This window comes from Squalius cephalus (assembly GCF_949319135.1).
Source record: "Squalius cephalus genome assembly, chromosome: 14".
In the NCBI taxonomy this organism is placed as follows: domain Eukaryota; kingdom Metazoa; phylum Chordata; class Actinopteri; order Cypriniformes; family Leuciscidae; genus Squalius; species Squalius cephalus.
The window spans coordinates 21,112,856-21,134,377 of NC_137135.1; the positions used below are offsets into that span (position 1 = coordinate 21,112,856).

General features: G+C 36.7%; 3 protein-coding genes across 5 annotated transcripts in view; 1 reads left to right on the forward strand and 2 right to left on the reverse strand.

The window, feature by feature from the left end:
* Window positions 1-2,050, forward strand: part of LOC307171154 (uncharacterized protein) — an 11,494-nt gene extending 9,444 nt beyond the window's left edge. The window contains exon 11 of the mRNA XM_079892608.1: window positions 330-2,050. Coding sequence (XP_079748734.1) covers window positions 330-436 — 107 coding nt within the window. The 3' untranslated portion in view covers window positions 437-2,050. The remainder of the gene's footprint in view (window positions 1-329) is intronic.
* Window positions 2,051-3,033: 983 nt separating this feature from the next.
* Window positions 3,034-6,174, reverse strand: foxa (forkhead box A sequence). 2 transcript variants are annotated; one of them, XM_079892763.1, is made up of 2 exons: window positions 5,969-6,174; window positions 3,034-4,300 (listed from the first exon to the last, which is right to left on the reverse strand). In XM_079892763.1, exons 1-2 carry the CDS (start codon window positions 6,026-6,028, stop codon window positions 3,224-3,226), a joined length of 1,137 nt encoding a protein of 378 aa, XP_079748889.1. In that variant the 5' UTR covers window positions 6,029-6,174; the 3' UTR covers window positions 3,034-3,223. The 2 variants fall into 2 exon arrangements, 1 of the variants encoding a protein (XP_079748889.1); XR_013823515.1 differs by lacking the exon at window positions 5,969-6,174 and adding an exon at window positions 5,157-5,492 and having other exon boundaries at window positions 4,222-4,300.
* Window positions 6,175-8,518: 2,344 nt separating this feature from the next.
* Window positions 8,519-21,522, reverse strand: part of cyfip2 (cytoplasmic FMR1 interacting protein 2) — a 30,694-nt gene continuing 17,690 nt past the window's right edge. For both annotated transcript variants that reach the window (XM_079892610.1, XM_079892609.1), the window contains exons 16-29: window positions 20,886-20,982; window positions 20,713-20,789; window positions 20,476-20,584; window positions 20,153-20,272; window positions 19,112-19,311; window positions 18,931-19,018; window positions 18,671-18,814; window positions 18,421-18,511; window positions 16,935-17,065; window positions 12,367-12,439; window positions 12,076-12,170; window positions 11,109-11,347; window positions 10,866-11,013; window positions 8,519-9,501 (exon numbers count right to left, since the gene is read on the reverse strand). In XM_079892610.1, coding sequence (XP_079748736.1) covers window positions 9,334-9,501; window positions 10,866-11,013; window positions 11,109-11,347; window positions 12,076-12,170; window positions 12,367-12,439; window positions 16,935-17,065; window positions 18,421-18,511; window positions 18,671-18,814; window positions 18,931-19,018; window positions 19,112-19,311; window positions 20,153-20,272; window positions 20,476-20,584; window positions 20,713-20,789; window positions 20,886-20,982 — 1,780 coding nt within the window. In that variant the 3' untranslated portion in view covers window positions 8,519-9,333. The remainder of the gene's footprint in view (window positions 9,502-10,865; window positions 11,014-11,108; window positions 11,348-12,075; window positions 12,171-12,366; window positions 12,440-16,934; window positions 17,066-18,420; window positions 18,512-18,670; window positions 18,815-18,930; window positions 19,019-19,111; window positions 19,312-20,152; window positions 20,273-20,475; window positions 20,585-20,712; window positions 20,790-20,885; window positions 20,983-21,522) is intronic.

The following is a 21,522-nucleotide window of genomic DNA, read 5'->3' on the forward strand; positions in this document are numbered from 1 at the left end:
CTGTCTATATATCTGTCTGTCTGTCTGTCTGTCTGTCTGTCTGTCTGTCTATCTGTCTGTCTGTCTATCTATATATCTGTCTGTCTGTCTGTCTATCTATCTATCTATCTATCTATCTATCTATCTATCTATCTATCTATCTATCTATCTATCTATCTATCTATCTATCTATCTATCTATCTATCTATCTTGCACAGTAAATCTAGCTGGTTTGCAGTACAAAAATGCCAAGTGTCTTGTCTATCTATCATTATATCAGTGAAATTTGACTAGTGGGATTTTGTTATTTGCATTTAATCTTTATTTTAATCTTATCTGTTTTTATCCAGATCAACACTCTGGTTCAGAGGAGGAAAATCTCCCACAGAAGAACCATCCTGCTGCCACAAATGAGTCAGTGGAGTCTGATGATGAGTTTGACCACTTCTATGATTAAACCAGAAACTAGAACATAAAGGTGGGAAATAATGGAAAGAGGAAAACAACAATGGATGAATATATTAGACAAAAGCTGCAATAACTCGATGCTTTCAGAAATTGAGCAAGGTGCACACCCTAAACAGCAGCTTCAGACCGACCAGAGAGCCACAAGGCAGAGCAATGAATAGAGGAATCAGATTACAAAGGGATGAAAGAGGAAGAAAGGGATAAATAGATGCTGGGTGTCCCTCATCTTTTTTTGTTATTTGCTGGTAGCTTATCTGACTGTCCTGAAAGCACCACACCACTGTCACTCTGCAAACACAGGTGGATCCAGAGATGAAGAGAGAATAATAGAGGAGATGAATAGTGGATGACGTTAAATGAAATAAGCCACGTTATAGATTTCATTCCAAGCACATAGCTAAAATGGTGTCACTTTCACAAAACAGAAAAGTGTTTCTTTAATCTCTTTTCTCTACGTCCTATAGGGAATCAAAGTGTTTGCCCTGAATTCTTCAGCATTAATTTAAATGTAGTCAGAGTTTGAACGCTTTCTCATTCAGATAGGGAGCGTGGCCTGAAGCGAGGGGGATGAGTGGGGGTTTCGGACGAAGAGGGGGTGCGAAGGGAAGGAGCACAGGCCTGTCACTGCCTCTGAGTGATGGCTATTTGAACAGGCATATTTACCCGAGCCCTTGTGAAAGGAGACGGAGGGACTCTAACGGAGACGCGCAGGCACAGACAGGCAATAAAAAGCTGGCCACTGTGTAAACAACATGGCCTAGTCTGTTCAGCCGCTGCCATGCCAACAGGGTGGCTTCCACTCTTCAGCCAATCACGTGCCAGCTTTTTGACAAGTGGAACAAAACCCCCATCAGATGGTTTAAGCAGCCATTGACGAAATGTTAATAAAATAAAATATTATCTTCTGCGTTTGGGTAATTGATACTTTTTGGAAGTGACATGTCTTGCGTTGTGACATGCTGTACTGTTTTAAACAGCATTTTGTAATTCTTTTATAATTATTGTGCATGCAGCTTTTTTATGACCTATGAATTTTGTACTGTCACAATACAGGACCATTTACATTTATGAATGGTGTAAAGTTTAAATGGAATGGGGACCAAAATACACACTTTTGAATTTTAATATTTATTGAATTCAATTATTATTTTAAGATTTATTTCATTATTTATTTCAAAAGTTTGGGGGCTGTAAGATTTGTTTATGTTTTTTAAAGAAGACTCTTATGCTCACAAATGCTGCGTTTATTCTATCTATCAAAAATATAGTAAAATAATACTACTGTGAAATAATATTACAATTTAAAAAAATATGTTCTCTGTCATTTATTCCTGTGATGGCAAAGCTGAATTTCCAGCATCATTAATACGCCGATTTGCTGCTCGAAGTAGCATTTCTTATCATTATCAATGTTGAAAACAGTTGCCTAATATTTTTGTAGAAACAGTGATACAATATTTTCCAGGTTCTTTGATGAATAGAAAGTTCAAAAGAACAGAACATATCTTCTTTTTTTTTTGTAACATTATAAATGTCTTTACTGTCTCTTTTGGTCAATTTAATGCACACTTGCTGAATAAAAGTATTACTTTGTATTAATATCAAAACAAAGTTTTTCATTCATATCATTTCAAATAAATGCCATTTAATTTGGCAGCAGACCCCCATCCTCCCGTCCACAGCTGGCCCACTGATAACCTACAGACAGCATCTTCACACTCTAGAAGCCACAGTTCACACCCTTATATCGCTTAGAACTGAATACACACATAGCCAGATATTTAGAAAGCAACAGCACAGTCATCCATCACATGAGCATACGGCAGAATCTGAAGACGGGCTGACAATTACCATCACAGGAACAGATCACAGCCCTGAGATCTCATGAACTCCTCACGTCTTGCCCTCTCTCTGCATCTCGGACACACACTGAGGGGTCTGTGGCTTCTGCTCAGATCGCTGTGGGTGTCCCTGTGTCCCATTGTTGAGAAGACACTGCTTTGGGGAGGTCCACCATTAAGACCAGTGTCTTCCTTTTGTTCTCATACACTCAAACACAATCCTGCTTACCCAGGAATCAAAGGTTAGGCTAGGAGGGGATGGAGGGGGTCGCAACCTTTCTACTGCTAGCATTCAGCCATCACAGTCAAAATCGCAAGCCACGTCTGGACACTAACCATTAGTACTAGTACTTATATCATCAGTAAATCAGTTTGTGTAGTGCGCAGGTTTTTCTTTATGTTAGTGGCATAAATATGCATTTTTATTTCAAACTATTGTTCAGAGTCTGCTGATCATTTTTATTGGTTTCTACTAAAAGGCTACTAGTTTTCAGTGTGGCTGTCTTAGTTAGTGTGAGGAATGTTAGGGCAGGAAATGATGTTTATCTTTTACAATGTGAGCGGGACAATGCCTCCGTTGAGTTGATTCTTCCCCCAAAACACTCTCTTGAGGAATTCAAAAAATGCAGCAGTAAAATAATGTGAAAGCCTGAACGTGCGATTATAATCTTGCACCTTACACCAGACACGCAAATAATAGAATTAACACCTTTTTGAATGATCAAAATTTTACTTGAGATTTACAGCATGGAATTCATGTTGATATGCATCTTCAAACACCTTCAATTCAATTGAATTTATCCGAAACATTCACAGAGAAATCCTTTAGCATCAGATAAAAGATACGTCCATTAACTAATATATACAGCAATTGTAAGCATCTAAACAGAAACGGATTCATTTTTAATAGCCCTTAATACGCTACAGAAGGATGATCAGGAGGAACTCAAAAGAGGAGCAGAACACATGCTAAATCCAGGATAGTAAACGGAGTCTCCAGCGTACGAGGTGAAGTTGGGATGGGAATTTGACTGGCAGTAAACCGGGTAGCTCACAGGGGTCTCGCAGTACTGGAAGTCCATAAGTCGCGGGACAGAAATGGGGTGTTGGGATGTTGGTTCACAGTGCAAGCTGGTTTCCATAGAGGCTGACGGGACAGACTGCAGGTTGGAGCTGGGCATTGTTGGGAATGGCACGCTCAGGGAGGGCAAGTGTGTTGAGATCTCTGGAGGCTGGGTAGGAAACAAAGTGTGTGAGTGAGTAAGATGCTGAGGAAGATGGGAAGGAGAAGGTGCTTTGGCGGTTGGATAGGACACTGGTAATATGGTTGAACGCTGTGTTGTGGCGTCACTCGAAGGAGGTATAGGTGATTTGCAAGAAGAGATGACTGTCTTGACCTCCCCCTTTTTTTTCTTCCCTTCAACTTTCACAGCTTCCCCATCCGAATTTTTCATTGCTGATGGTGACGTCGCCTTCTGACACTTGAAGCGCTTTTGGCGACGCATGTAGCAGCCGTTTTCGAACATGTTACCGGAGTCGGGGTGCAGGGCCCAGTACGAGCCTTTCCCTGGCGAGTCTGGCGATCTCGGTACGCGCACGAAGCAGTCGTTGAACGACAGGGAATGGCGGATGGAGTTTTGCCATCGCTGTTGATTCTGTCTGTAATACGGGAAGAGTTGTCGGATCCAGTCGTAGATCTCGTTCAGAGTCAGTCTCTTGGCTGGCGACTGCTGGATTGCCATGCTGATTAGAGAAATGTAGGAATACGGCGGTTTGGCATGGCTTAAGGTCCGTCTGTAAACTGATTTCAGCGCTGGAAACTCAGGCTCGTTGGAGTTGCTTTCAGCGTATCCTTTGGGGTTTTGTGGAGGCAGTATCCCCACTGGGCTTTCAAGCCTCCCGGTGTTTCTCGCAGCCACTGAATCACACGATGGGCCGTAATTCTGGTAGTGATGCTCTGGGGGGGAATATCCTCTGGGGCCCAACGGCAGACTGTCTGCTCCATAATACACCTGCAAAGATGAGAAATGATCATTATAATCAAAAAGAACATTATTGTGAATTATTATTGTAATGTGAGGGCCAGAGTCAGAAATAAACCAAGGCCTTGTGGCAAAAATGACACAGAAAATGTGAAAAATGTCCCATAAAAATGCAAAGATTTTTTAAAATCAAAAAACCTTTATAAATCTTTTTCAAATTTTTCCAAAAAAAGTTTATAAATGTATAAATCAAAGGCAATTGTTGGATGTGTCGCTAAAATTATGGGTTTTGCTTTGACCAAAAACGATTAAAACAGTGATTAAATCAAAAACAGAATAGCCTATAATTTAACAGACTCACCATTTATTTCAAAGGTTTATTGTTATGATCTTGTGCATTATTTTAATTTATAATTAACAGCCATTCCATTTATTGTAGTTAGTTTTCAAATAAAGTTTTATACATAAATGGATGTTCATATTGTTACAATTATTATTATTTTTTTCATTAACGGGGGTATATCACCCATTAAAAGGGCCAATCAAAATAAATGAAAAAACTGCTAATACTGTTTACAGGACTTGTTTATAGTAGCCTACAAATTTGCTTGCTCTTTGGCCATTTTGGAAATGCAGTATTTGGGTCACAAATATTACTATATTTAAACTCATTAATATTGGAAATTGAGTGTGCATCAGTTGGACTTATATTGCTGACGTCGGCGTCCATAGATCCTTACCTAACCTTTATTTCATAACCAAACCTTGGGGCCTCGGGTAACGCCATGTAAATGTATTCTGACCACCCACCCGGCCGATAACCCCATTATCCAGCTAGTCCGGCTTTTCTTCTCACCCTTGTTTTGTCTCTTTTTAAGTCACTCACCGTCCGCCTTTTTTCTATCTCATGACAGAGGGGTATTTGGGGGCGCGACTGCTGTTCTCAGTTGTTCTTTTTCCCCAAATGGACACCGTTCGTAATAATTCGGCCCTTTCAAGTTGGAACCCCGCTTTCGTGTTTCGGATTCCAAAACGCCCCTCTGGTTATGAGCCCGTGCTGGCCGATTGTAAGTCATACACGAGTGTCAAAGCGCGAGACATTCAATACAATCACAGAGTCAATCAATTAACTGCTGCGAGACCACACACACACACACACACACACACTGGCGCAGACACGATGAAAGCACACAATTAACCATAGGAACATAACGTGACTACGTCATACAGACAAAAAGCTTCTAACGGATTCAAGTCACCTGTTCAAGACTACAGAAAACTCTTAAAGGGATTTTGACTATATTATTTTAAAAGGATTTGTTCGGTTGTTTTGACTGAAAAATATGTTTGAATGCTTTAGAAGAATTCTAAAAGAAAAAACAAGCTATGTTTGATGAGTTTCAGATTAATTTTAAACAAAAGGCAAATTTGTTTAAATGCGTCAATTAGGCTTATATAATGGCATATATTATGGCATATAAAAACATCATTAAAATTGAAAAGAGGAAAAGTTAGAAACTTGTAAAAGTAAATAAATAAAAATTAGTAACTGGTGAATATGCATATAAATAATATTTAACTAAAGTTAACAACAATAATAATGATTACGTATTATATAAAAAAAATATAAATTATTATAAGCTAATTGAGAAATTACAGGTAAATTGAATGAAATATTTTCTCCCATGGGGAACATACCTCGCTGGAGTAATATGACATCCATTGATCGCCTCTCTCACGTTTTACTTCGTCAATCATGTCTTCTGTTATTCAACTAAATAACGATTAATTGTAAAATACCAGAGTGAGTTTGAAATAAATTATATTTCAATCTCAATTAGGATCTCAGAGCATCAGGAAATCCCACACTGTGTGTGTAAACTGCTGGATGAGTCCAGTCAGGAAAGTTTGGAAGTGTGCTGCTCCTCCTATATGAGTGCTGCTGATCTCCCGCCCTCTGCCCAGCGGCCTGCCCTCTGCTCCACACACACACACACACACACACACACACACACTGCTGCGCTCACTTTATTTTATTCAGCAATTACACGCCTTCAATAAACAGGTCATCTGAAATTTTATTGTCACAAAATGGCCTGACAGTTTTAGGCCTAGCCCAAAAACATAGTGTTCAAACGACTTAAAGTAAACGTTCAAGATAACACAACAATGGTCAGATCATCTCTTGATAATGTAAAGTTACATTGGTCAAAGGGTCTGACATCTTTCTTTCTTTCTTGAAAGGAGCTTTTGGCAAAAATTACACTAAAATCTTTTTGGTTTTGCAAAGAAAGAAAGAAAGAAAGAAAGAAAGAAAGAAAGAAAGAAAAAACTTCTTTTTCAAAGAAGGGTTGTGTATCTACACATAGGCTATATTAAAATTATTATATTATACTATTAATATTATTATATTATTATACTATTCATTTTAATATTCTATTCCAGGCCTAGTTATACATATAATCTCCTAAACAAGAGTTGTTTCATGGCTAATGGGTAATATATGCTCAAATCTATATGTGGAAAAAAAGAAAATGATGATGGTTAGAAAAGAAGTGGCCCTCAAAAGGTGAAAACTGTTCCTGAAATTCAGGCGGCAAATATTGACTCTTAATCATTTCCTGACTCTGATCACTACTATACAGACGTGTGTGTGTGTGTGTGTGTGTGTGTAGGTATATATAATATTCATCTATTTTTCAGTCTGTAAGGTTGGCATTGTGTCTCATTCAGTGGTCACAGCTCATCCTTCTCCCTTTCTCTCCCTCCACATCTCCGTCCTCTCTATTGTGAGAGACAGCTGTTTGGCGGACTGGGGGTGTTGGGTGTCATTTTTATTGATGGAAAGCAAACATTTACTCTGTGTGCCATTTAAAAGCACCACCCTCCTCTGCCTGCCCGTTCAGCTCAGCCAATCAGAGGCCTCAAGAAACACTCCCGCTCTCACAAAACAGACTTTATGAGTTGCGCATTCATATTGTCAAAAGAAAAGTGACCAAATATTCATAACATCCCTAAAGCTTCCATAAAAGTTTTGAAAGGGATAAACCTTTTGTGGATTCCTCACATTTCCAGCTGTGCCATCATCATCATCCCCATGTGGAGGAAATGTTTATCTAGTGTTAAGTGTCTCCTGCATTAGATGAAATGTGCTTAAAAACAAGGCAATTAATTACATCCTATTCAGACCTACCCAAGGTGTGAGAAATCACAGGAACTTACTGATTAAATCACCAATTGGGCATTAACACGGTTATATTCTTAAATGAGTAAAGCTTTCTAAACTTTCTTAAATAAAAATGAAATAAAGTTTAAGGCTAAGCATTTCACTGTTCTCTACATGTTGGTGCCAGAAATATCAAAGGGCTGTGATTCCACCTCAGAAAACATCTAAAAGATTCGCTAAAGAATTGAACTTTTTATAATGAAACTGGGAAATGTTTGATTGTGCCTAAATTAAACACTGCTGCAATTCAATAATTGACACTAAACGCTAATTAACCGAAGCTTAATGCAAATAATAATAAATAATTCAAATAAATCAGCCTGTTTCAGTTAGATCTTTTTTTATTTCATGGAAATACAACATTATTATATTTCCTGTTCAGAACCATTTGTTGTACATTGTATTATTTTCTCCTTTTTTTTTGTATTTCAAAACATGATCACTTGTACAACAATATGAACAAAAATCTCATGTCACAAATAGATCCATGATGACAATAAATTACACCTGTCATGCTTTGAGTTTTTAAAACAGCACTCCTTTAAATGGCAAAACGTTTATCCATCATCATCATCATCATCATTCACATATAACCCTTCCAAGAGCAAGAAAAATCAACTTTTATGCATAAATAGATTACTGGAAAATACCCATGTAATTCAACAGTTATTTAAAAACAGATTTAAATCATTCTGAAAACTCCTGAAAAAAAGCGAATAACAGAATATGATGAGCATTCATGAGGTTACATTTACAATAGCCACATAAATTACAAAATTGAACAGAACGCTTGCCAACACTGCAGAAGCAAAGGGCCCGTGAAGGTTAATACTGAAATATTTCTGGAAGTTTTAGTAACCGTATTGAAACAATGGATGTCCAACATTTTCCCTTTTTGTCCGTTATTGGTCAAGGTGATGCAGTAAGACTACCGCAGTCCGTAACAGCTAAGAGGTGATTAAACAGATGTCATCACAGCACAAATCCAGTTATTAGTACTTTAGAACGGTCAACTGCTTCACTAGTTTACACATGGTTATTGTGTATAAAATAGCCCAAATGAACAGTCTGTAGACTGCGATTAAACTGACAGAAAAGATAAGTGAGGTTACTTTTCAATAGTTGAGGCAAATACTGATACCAGTGAAGTACCAATAAAATCAGAACAAGTACTACAAGCAAATCTCGACAGCATTTACAATGATGGATGTTACAAATGCAAAGATCTGTAAACCAGTGCTGAGGACAGAATTCTGTAAACAATTCTGGGCATAAAAAATATTTGAAGGGGGACAAATTATTGGACATTTGTGTCCATAGATTTCAATGTACTCTTGCTTTTTGGTCTATATATTACAGTATATGGGATTTGTGAGGTACATGCAAATACTATTATAAATGAAATCATATCTGTATGGGCATGAATTAAAAAGAAATCATGTTTTCTCTTAATAGTTATTTATAATCAAAAGTCATTTAGATTTACTTTCTTTTTTTTTTTTCTTCTTTTTTTTTTTTTTACTAGAACTTAACATTTGTTAAAACTTCCTCTGGTGACCTGGAAATATTTTCTCCAGCCCTAAATCTCTCGAACCTGTTTACTTTAAATCTCCTCCAAATGTAAAACGGATGCAGAGCGTTGATATCTATACGGGTTAGTTAACATCTGGGACAGACTGAGAAATCTACTGTGTTTAACCATGTGGCGAGACTGGAGGTTTGTCTCTAATTTAAATAAAACTGAGGCGATCTTTGAAAGCTCAAAGGCCCTGTGCACTACGTTTGACAGCAATGTCACACCAGAGGAAGAATAGGACAGCTGGAAGTCAAAGTTTGTTTAACATGTGGTGGCCAGAGACTGATGTATAGGAGGCTGGAAACAGCGAACATGCTCCACAGTAGAACTGTCTGTCTCCACAGCCTTCATGTACTTGTTGAGGATGGCAAAGATCTCGTTGTTGAGAATCTGATACTTTCTGATGCGGTCTGCCATCTTCTTCAGTGGCTGAAAGTTACATGACAAATAACATTAAATGGAGACATTTAGGCTGCCATTCAAACGTTTGGGGTCTGTATGATTTTTTTGAAAGAAGTCTCTTGTGATCACTAAGGCTGCATTTATTTGATCAAAAACACAGTGAAACAGTGATATTGTGTAATAATATTACAATTAAACCCTCTGGTGCTCTTTGAATTTGTGCTTCTTTTTTTTTTTTTTTTTTTACTTCATCCGAATGGTACGAAAATTGGTAAAAAAAAAAAATCATGGACATGATTCGAAAAGGTTAAATGGTCCTGAAAAACTTGTGCACCTCGTGGTCAAAAATGGCCGCACTGGAAATGAATGGGAGACAAATTTCATCTAGTGAAAACTTTTGGTACTGCGGCCAAACAAAATCTTACCGAATGCTCTTTTTTTTTTTTTGGAACACAACTCGTTTCGATTTATGGCTTCGATTTTCTTGCAGTTTTAGAGCAAAACGTGGTTTTGAAAATATATATATATTTCATATAATATTATTTTTGTGAATTTTTCACAACAATAAACGTAAAATTCTGTAACTTTAAGTTAACTTTTTTTCACTTCAGCAAAACTCTGCCAAGTGTCATCTTTGAAAAGAGATCAAACTCTAAAGCACTCAAGATTTACGACAGTATAAGTGGGACATTTTCAGGTCTATGCTCAAAAAGTGAATAAATGGATAATAAATACACCATAAATATAATTTAGTACCATAAAATCCCCTAAAAATCCAAAATGTTAAATAAAAAACATCATCGAACCAAAATATAGTACATTCATTTCATAAAAAAAACAAAAAACAAAAAAAAAAACACTCAAGAGCACCAGAGGGTTAAAACAATTGTTTTCTATTTAAATCTATTTTAATATGTAATTTATTCCTGTGATGGCAATGCTTTATTATCAGTATATTAGTATTAAGAGTTCCTTAAAATGTTTACAAATACATCAAGCCTAATAAACAAATAATTGGCAGCAAAAAATAATGCTGCCAATATGAAAAACTCATTAGGTCACTTAGTTAAAATACATCAGTTAGGATTAGGGGACAGAATATACAGTTTATAAACTATTAATTAACAATAAACTAATAGCTTGCAAATGATTACTTGGTTAGTATGCAAATGATACATTAGCGTTAACAGAATCTTTAGTAACATTATAAATGTCTTTATGGTCAGTTTTGATCAATTTAATGCATCCTTACTGAATAAAAGTATTCGTTCTTTTATCTTACTGACCCTAAACATTTGAATGTTAGTGTACAGTATATATCATTTTTGGCTGTGTTAAGTTTTCTGAACTGAGCTATGTCATTTTAACAGTCTACGACATCAGACACCCACCACGTTCTTAATGATCTCGTCTTTGCCGTCCTGCCTCTGGACCTTCAGCAAATGGTAGCAGAAATCAAAGAGGTCAAAGCGACGTTGCTGTCCTAATAGCACAATGATGGCACAGCCAGCCCAGTTCAGACCATCACCGAAACACTGCCTAAAGACAAAAATACACCAAAAATTTCAGTTTTATGATGTAAACGTACATCAAATGCTTGCTTGCTAAATTTTTTGTGTGTGATGTTGGCATACTCTGCAGTGAACTCGTGTGTGCCCACAGGGATGCAGTACACAAACTGCATGGCACTCCAGAGTCGGTGGAACTCCATGCACTCGTCCACATGCATGACGCCGTTGGTGGGGGGAGGGCCTCGCCACACACTGTCCTGCAGGAAGCTGCGAATACGCGTCAGGATGACTTCAAACATGGACAGCCCACAGCACAGACGCTCCTTCGTCAGCAGGTCTCCTTCCCGCGCTATTGCAATTTGCTGAAAAAAAGTTATTAAAAACCAATTCACATACTGCACTGAAGCCATAAACAATCTAAAAAACAGATGCACAAACCTACACTAACATTCAAAAGTTTAGGGTCAGTGAGACCCTATTTTTTTAGAATTTATTTTTTTGAAATAAATTAATACTTTTATTCAGTAAAAACACATTAAATAGATCAAAAGTGACAGTAAACACATTTACAATGTTAAAAAAGATTTCCATTTAAAAATAAATGCTGTTCTTTTACAGTTCAATTTCCACAAAAATATTAAGACCAGCTGTTTTCAACATCGATAATAGGAAGAAATAATTTTTTAGGAGCAAATCATCATATTAGAATGATTTCTGAAGGATCATGTGACAATGAAGACTGGAGGAATGATGCTGAAAATTCAGCTTTGACATCACAGGAACAAATTACATTTTCAAATATATTAAATCAGGTCTTTTAAATTGTAATAATATTTCACAATACTACTGTTTTTACTGTATGTATGACCAGCCTTGGTGAGCATAAGACTTCTTTCAAGAGCATTAATAAAAGTCTAACTGACCCCAAAATGTTGAACAGTCGATTTTTATTATTATCATTTCTTTTTGTATTTTACATGAATGTGGTGTCCCACTTGGAGACACTGAGCTCATCATAATTTGGGAACATCAGGCATAAATCATCAGAATACTAGCGATGAGCATGTTGGCTCTGAACGGAGCGCCTCACCTGTGGGGTCCCAAGTCTCTCAATGAGGGGCACCAGGTGAAGAGGAGCATACTTTGCCTCCAGCCTCTTCATCCTCACTTCCAGTCGCTCTCCCTCTGTAGAGTTCAACATAAAAGCAAGATTTCAGCAGATATATATATATATATATATATATATATATATATATATATATATATATATATATATATATATATATATATATATATATATATATATATATATATCAGACGTCTTAATCAGAAAGCACTGAAGAGGAATGTGATCCTGGAGCCATTGAATATCATTTCTCACCTTTGATGTAGACCCTTGGGAGGATGTTCTGGAACGGTGCAGCATGAAGTAAGTCACAAACTTCTTCCTGTGACTGAATGACAAACAAACAGCACAGAAACATAAGGAACAAATGAGAAATTATTTTGTTAAATGAAATCTGAATCAAGCTTTACATAACACAAACACCACACACAAATCAGTGTGAAAATGGGTTAGTCATAATATGTATGAAAATGTGAAAATGTAACATTTTGACCCTAAATATGATGATATTTATGTAGATTTATATTGAATGATAAGCTCAGTCTGAATGATATGATTATACCAAATATAGTATTGATAAAGGATCCCACCTAAAGGCCCGGGTATACTTCATTTTCCGCGTTCCGCTCTGTCTCGCGCACAGTTGTGTCTGTATACTCAACCTCGGATGAACGAGTTCAACATGCGCAGTACAATTGCTTTTCTAATACTCTACAAGACGTCAGCGGGCAGCAACGAGTTGTCTCATTTACAGGACATTCGCTCTGAAGGATAGAATAAAAGTAGCGGATCCGCCATTGCATGCAAAGTTTGGAAAAAGAACCAAAACAAAAATAATGAAGAATGATATTCTGCTTTGTTTACTGTACTTGGAACAGCGTGTTGTTTAGTATCGCTCTTTCCCATAGACTGTTAAAAATATGCTACAACAAATGCTAACCCCTAAACCTAACCTTAACCAGTGAAATTGGCTGCATGGCAGAATTGGTGCTGAAAATCGTGGTAAATAAAGATGGTGTTAATAAGATTATGCGATATGAGATTCCACAACTCCCCAATCGGACCTCACCGGCCAATGGGACCTTTTTAAGTAGTTGCACTCAGCGTCACTACCCCCTCCTACCCTGCGAATCTCAAACCCCGGGATGCCTGTTGCTTAGAACAAAGTGATAGAGTAAAAACTTTCCCATGTTTCTGGGGGGATTCACACTTATATAACTGAACGGAGGTTTAAACTCCAGTCCGAACGCAACTGGCCATATTAAGCTCTGTGACAAGAGCCAATGGTGAAAGTCTTTGCGTGTGGAAACCCCACCCCATTTTGGAGGTTCTGCCCAGTTTTGGAGTTTACGCCCCATTTTGGAGATCTCCGGTTATACCTACTTGGAGAATTGGGCTCCTGGACCCTCCTGATTAAGAAAAATGATGTTGCGTGGACTGTAGTGGAACGCGGATGGTCGAAGTATACTTTGGGCTTAATCATTTGATTCTACTTGAAAGTTGTTAAAACGGTCTATAAAAATATATAGGAAAAACAATTACTCATCATTATTAAAAAAAATATATATATTTTGTCAGCATGGCCTAGTTTATCTATTTTTTAAATACATATTTGTTCAAGGTTTAATCATTTTAGCACAGTGCTTTAAAGCATTGTGTATTGCATTTCTAAATTCACCCCCTTCAAAGTATCTCCACTAGCCAGCACAATACCACTTGTATAATAAATTCACTTTATTTTTAACAATTTCAAAACATTTCCCAGCGGACTTTAAATCACCTGCTGGAGCAGTGTTCCCATTATTATGCATAGTCTAAATTTTTTTGAGAGGACTATGATGGGTCTGTGCACTGGAGGTTGTATATTTGTGGAATATCTGCTGGTTACCCTATTAAAAGGTGGCATGTTCTTGCATTGGACACTATTTTGTCCTTGGTCATTGCAACATGGCTCACTTTTTCCATCAGCATTTTGTGACTTGAGTGACACAATTAAAGGCTAACTTTAACTTAAAAAAAAAAAAGAAGAAGAAGAAGTGTCTCGAGACTTGTGTGTTCTACATTCCAGTCTGTTGTACTCCATCTAGCTCAGCGTTCGGGAACTTTATAGAACGCGGAGGGATAATCACAGAAGCGCGCACTATGACTATGAGGAATGAATACCTCAAAATGTATGTCCGTATGCAAGTTTGAGGGACTTAAATCGAGTATATACACCTCTTTAGCTGTTGTCACGTGCCATTGATTATCCCTCCGTGTCATGTCATGTGAATGCCCAATCCATTCATTTAGAGATTACAAAACATAGTTTTGCACATCCCTAACTATTAATATGTATTGTGAATTCAGTTTCATTATACTTCCAAATCAAAAAGATTGGCAACACTTTACAATAAGGTCTCATTTGTTAACATTAGTTAATGCGTTCACAAACATGAACTAATGAGCTGTATATTCTTACAGCATTTATTAAACTTTGTTAATGTTAGTTAACCAAAATGCTCATATTCATATTAGTTCACATGCTTTAATTCATGTTAACAGATACAACATTTTGATAAAAATGCATTACTAAATGTTGAGATTAACATTGGCTAAAATTAATAAATGCGGTAGAAGTATTGTTTATTGTTATTTCATGTTAACTAATGTAGTTAACTAATGTTAACAAATTAAACCTTATTGTAAAGTGTTATCAAAACATTTATTAAAATAAATAATTGGGCCCAAAATATGGAAGTTTGTTTTTACCACAGAATCATAAATAAAAAACTACTTTTTATCTTACAAGGTTTATATCTCACAATTTGGATTTCATAACTCCCTACTGTGAGTTTAATATCTTGCAATTCTGACTTTTTTTAAATCAGAATTGTGAGATATAAACTCACAATAGCGAGTTCAAAAGTTCAAATTGTGAAATACGAGCTTGCAATTGTGAGAAAAATAGTCAGAATTTTTAGATAAAAACTCTTAACTACCGTTTTTTTTATTCCATGGTGGAAACAAACTTCCATACCAGAAAGATAAAAAAATTAGACAAATAAAATATTATTGTGGCAATTGGTGGGAACCCTAAATTAAATGCAACGTGAAAGTTTAAAGGTCTCATGGCAATGACTTTCAAATCAATGAGGTACACAAATCTGAGCAAAAAATCACTTCATTCACAATAATAAAACAAGCACCTAACAACACCCAAACAAGAAGAGAGAGACGACTAGAAGAGCACCCTGACAGAAACGATGTTAATGAGAGATCAGCGTGCAATGATCATTCGACACATTCACTATGCTTCAGAGAGAGAGACCCAAACAGAAACACAAGAGAAACAGGCATCAGAAGAGTTACAGTCAGAAGAAGTGAAGAGAAGTGTATGGAAGCAGATGTGCACCAGCACGGGACGTCACAGGCAGCCAGAGAGGATTCGTGACTGCCATGAAAGCAAGGAAGACTTCCTTTGGAGGAAATGGTCCTAAAGAAGCCTCTTAATATTAACCCAGTGGGCACGTGTAGAGCTCCGTTTTACATTTCAAGTTTTATTCTCTCGTCTCGGTGACGCTAACATCCTTGAATCCATGGCAGAACACGGCACAAAAGTGACTAAAGAAAAAGTATAGAAACCAGGAAGAGTGTGCGTTCAGTCAGTTTGTGATTCGGTTACATGAATGAGGCCTAATTCCTTACCACCTGTAGTTGTTGCCAGCGTGTAATGAGAAATAAAGTTGCTTTTTAGGGGCAGATGGCAGCAGTGTCATTCACCCACACACTCGTTAACATACAGTTATTCATTAATATTCACATCCAGAAACACACACGCATACACATCAACATACAACACACACTTTCTACAAATTCAAATCTGCTTCTTTATGCAGCTGATTAGCAAAGCCAAGCTGAGTCAAGTCAAGGATTGTGCCTTGATAGGACGCTTTCATGATTAACATTATAAAGTATTTCCATAAAGAATAACAGAAAAATTCATAAGAAAACAAAGCATTTTATGAAAGACCAGACCTGCCAACCTTGACAAAGTATTTTGAGTACCACAATAGTGTAATGCTTTACATGCATTCGCACCACTTTGCTTTGCACAGTCATTTCCCCCTATTTAACGGCATTATTAATCTCCATCATAAATCAGCTATGAAAAACAACAACACAATTGTATATTGTCGAGCCTGGGATGCCCCCTGGGAAGACTTTTTTTTAAAATATCAGCTCTAAATTGTGGATTTCCAGTCAATTTTAGCATGAGAATATATGGTCAAACTCACCCTGGACTCTATATAGCCTAGTTTTTTTTTTAATAGAGTAAAAAAACATTATCTACTTTATTTCTCAGCCAACATGTACACTGTTGTTTTTTTTGATCCATTCCATATGACTACACAATAACAATAACATCTTTATTAAATTCTAAACAATATTACTGTTATAATACTACTTCACTTTAAAAAAAATAGAAAAATATTTTTACAGAACAACAGTAAAAACACAATACTAATAATTATTTTCTTTTGGTTTTTCGTTAGGCTAGATGCTGCTGCCTCTAGCTGGACTCAAGGACTGCATGTGCACAATTGAACACAATGTGTCTTCAGAGTCACAAATCATACCTGGGTACTTCAAGGTCAAAATGCGTACCTGCTACGCAAAATGCATTCAGGTTGGCAGGTCTGAATGGCTAATGCTATAATAGAAATCAGCTTTGAGATGATGAGGTTTTAGATCAATTGATTAGGAGAGTAAGTGATAAAAGATAAACTAAGCAACTAAACTATGTCATGCAAAGAGGAAGAGGAAATCAGAGGGGGTCTCACCAGAGCTTGCTCGATGAGCAGACAGAAAAGGATGGCATTGCCCACCTCCCTCAGACTCTGAAACACATCTGTCTTGAGCTCAGCGTATTCAATGATGTCCTTCAGCTGATGGTGGAAGAACTCCAGGATGCCTGACAAATGTTCCATATTACATAACATCAAAAAAACAATCCAGGCTAGATCCACTGATCTATGTAAATGACCGGACTGCTCATTGCGTTCTAAACTGCCGGAAGTGTTCGAGCGGCCATTTTATGATTCCCTACCGACAGAGGGCATCATTGACTTATAGCCAAAACATTGACCTAAAATCACCCAGTGTATCAGTTGCACATGAATGGTTTTTAAGATACATGTATGTATGTATGTATGCATGTACATTAATTGATCATTTGAATGTTATCTGTAATGTTTATGGTCTTTCGGGCAGGATTGGCTTCATCACTCTGTCTCCTCTCCACCAATAAGCTGGGTGTTCTGGCGCAATATGGCTGCCGTCGCATCATCCAGGTGGATGCTGCACATTGGTGGTGGTTGAGGAGATTCCTTCCCTTCTATGTAAAGCGCTTTGTGTCGAGAAAAAGCGCTAAATGTAATGAATTATTATTATTATTATTATATAGAAATCCTTAAGATGGGTTTTTCTACTACACACTGCCAACACAGGTAACTGAACTAAAAAACTAGATTTAGCAGGAATTATGCAGGAAATATTAAGCATAAACATTCAGTATATCTGTGATTATTAGCAGAAACTGATCTGAATATACATTAAATATTACAATACTAAATTGCATTATATATTAAAAAGGTTAACTTTTTAATAACATTACAGTTTGCATATGAATTAAGTGTTATTTTTATATATTGTTCAGCTAATTATTTATTCAACCAACATTTAGTCAATATCTTTACTGCTTCGAAATACATGCTGTTAGCGAAAACAATGTTGAATCATTTACAGTTGTTGTACGAATAAAAACAGTATTATATAACAACATAATTGCATAATTACAAAACTATATTGAACATGGCGAATTAAGTTGTATGCGCATGCCTTACAAATCTGTATTCAGATTTCAAAAGAAATATTGTGACATTTGTAATATAAATGATGAGGTGTCTCATCTGTCCACTGATCTGATATTCACTTCTGTAATGAAGATGAACATACCTTTTATTAATCAGGGGAAATTCCCAACTTTAAACAAATAATCATTTAAATGTTTAGGATGTTTGCATTGTAAGAATGTACAGGAAGACTTCTGATATAAAAACGCGAACTCATTAGGTAATGTTTCCTCAATAAAATCAGGTGATTTACTATTAATTCAATAGAATGTGAGGGAATACCAATCTGGCAGCACAACGGCTTCATTTTTTATGAATGAATGAATTTAATGTAATGTAATATAATGTAATAATCAGACAGATTAACTAAGAAAGCATAACTGGAGTGTTACTAGTCATACCATACTGGTCTCACCTGGCGAGCCGTACTCATGACGAGGTAGACGGCAGATCTTGGGCATCACCTCTATGAGGGTCTTCACATACTGCAGGACGGTGCCTTGCAACTAGAAAAGACAGTTGGACAGGACTAGTGAAAAAATTAATTATGTTCTCTTAATTGTGGCAAATATTTAGCCCAAAAAATAAATAAATCTGATTTTATGGGAGTGCAGTGGCTAAGAGAAAGAGAAAATACATGTAAACTAAGCAGAGTGACAAAATACCAAGCTCTTGACTATTTTGAGCAGCTCCTCCATCACCACAGCGATGCCCTGGTAACCAAGAAGACGGCAGATTGTTTTGAAGTGTGGAGGACCCACAAAGTTCCTGTAGGAACTGTAGATGTGGGAGTAAGCAATGTTCAGAGGCTGAAAAACAGAGCGAGATGTTTATAAATAGACATCAGTGTTCTCTAGTACACCGTATGTAACAGATTCAAGTCTTTGGTTTTGTATCACATGAACTAATCTTGCTGCTTACAGACCTTGGAGCCATACAAGTAGTAAGGCTGGACATTGGCAGGCTTGTCCCTCTGAGGCTCCTGGGTGAAGGGAATGGCTGTCCGCACAAACCTGTTCCATGAGATTCAACACATTTTTCAACACTGTCATCTATAATGAACCGCATCAGTAGGGATATGCATCTACAACTTCTTGTTCACTGACCTGTTGGTGGACCCATTGTAACAGTAGTTTGGTAAGAAGTCAAAGTTGAGTTCCCAGAAGACGTGCAGCGTGATGCGCCCGTATGGAGCAGACACGTTGTGGTTGGCCTCACGGAACATGGCGTCAAAACTGTCCAGGGTCATGTGCTTAGAGAGCAGACGATGAGTCAACCGGTTGATTTCCATCAGCCATTCAAGCTCCTGAAACGCACATGACCAAATCATAATTTCACAAGTCCTTAGAGTTTGGAGTCTTTACATTTCTAAATCGTAACACTTTTGTCCTTCTAATATTAACCCTATAAAGCCTACTGTCTCATATTTGATACGCACATTTCTAAGGCCTCAAAATTGTCAATATGATCAAAACTTTGAATATCCTCTTACTAAAACATTATTGGGAAATAAAGAAAGACAACTGATATTTATATGCATGTCATATAAATATTTATTATTATTCATCAGTTTGGGCCGCTGAATAAAACTGAAGCATTTTTCCCTTTTTGAGCTCCATATTCTCATAATTCTCCAGAAAAGCCTGATATTTCAAATATGATACTCGAGTCTACAATAATACATAATATGCAAACTTTTAACAAACCGTTTTATTTAAAAAAATATTTCTGACTACTATTTCATATGTCAGGCTTTACAGGGTTAAAGGGATAGTTCACCCAAAAATTTAAAATTCTGTCATAATTTCTTTCTTCTGCTGAAAACAAAAGAAGATATTTTTCACAAAAGAATATGGATAACCAAACAGTTGATGGGCACTATTGACTTCCATAGTATGGGAAAAAAAAAAAAATCAACTGTTTGGTTACCGACATTCTTCAAAATATCGTTTTGCGTTTAGCAGAAGAAGGATACAATACGAATTGGAACAACTTGCCGGTGAGTAAATGATGACCAAATTTTAATTTTTGTGTGAACTATCCCTTTAAGATGTCCATATGGGTAAGAAAATTGCCTGCAAGTTTGTCACTGAATAAACAGAGATTATGATTATAACCACCAAAAACTGAGAGCATCAGTTTCTCACCACTATGGAGGTGAGGTCCTCGCTCTCAAAGCGGCTGATAGCCTGATCCAGAGATTTGTACATGGCTGCTGAGATCCTCTGGGTTATCAACCTGTTCAGGTCAATGGAACGACCCAGCAGCTATAAAACACAAAGACAAATATGCTATGTAAATTAACCTTTCCAAAGGATCCAGAGTGAAAGTAAATTTGTTATTCATTAAAAACTGCAACATACATACTGTACTTGAAGATCATAACAACAGAGATGGAAATGCATTTAGAATTCACTAAATAGAAAAACAATTTTGAGTTGCCCATTCAAATGGTAGAATTGTGTGACACCTGCACATGTCTCTGTTTGAGCAGTGTCTCGTAGCGGTTTGAGGGCGGGTATGGAATGATCACACCATAGTTCTTACACTCCGCACGGAAGCGTTTGTCTAGGAGGACACTGTGAGGAAGAGAAAGAACCATGAAATCCATTCAAAGATTGAAAAACCCATCTAGCAGACTAATGTCCTCACTTTGACCTTAACTAGCATGAAAAACATCATTAACATTTAAAATAAGAAAGATTACCTTCCAGCCATTGCTTTGTAGTAGGCAAATATCTGGTCAGCTAACTTGTATACAAACTGATCAAAACACAGGTTGACCTAAAAAGAAAAAGAGTTGCTTTAGTTTTTACTTAAGAGATATTTTTGAATGGAAGACATATTAATAAAAGGGTAGATAAATCTGTGACACTCTACCTCGGCCTCTATCTCATCATAAAGGAACTGCTTCTTGAATTTGGTGAGGGCATAATAACCACTGTCATTATAAAGGTCCAACGGATACAACACATATCTGAGAGGGAAAACAAAAAGATGTCTGTCAAAAATGATACATTCAAGCAGACACAATTGGTCCATGTTCATATACACTACTGTTCAAAAGTTTGGGGTTGGTAAGATTTTTTAAATGTTTTTGAAAGAAGTCTCTTATGCATTAATATTGTAAAATATTATGTAAAGGATAATAATGTACATCCAGCAGTTGTGCAAAATAAACTCCAACAGGGTCATTGTGCAGCATTGCAATTGACGACAGCCATTATCTGGAAATCAATTACCTGGAATGTTGCACTGACCAATCAGAATCAAGCACTTCAGAGAGCGCATAATAATACAAATTTAAAAAACTAAGAACAATTTTCTATTTGAATATATTTTAAAATGCAATTAATTCCTGTGACAGTATTACTCCAGTCTACAGTGTCACATGATCCTTCAGAAATCATTCTAATATGCTGATTTGTTGCTCAAAAAACATTTCTTATTATTATCAATGTTTAAAAGAGTTGTGCTGCTATGTGTATTTTTTCAGGATTCTTAGAATAGAAATAGA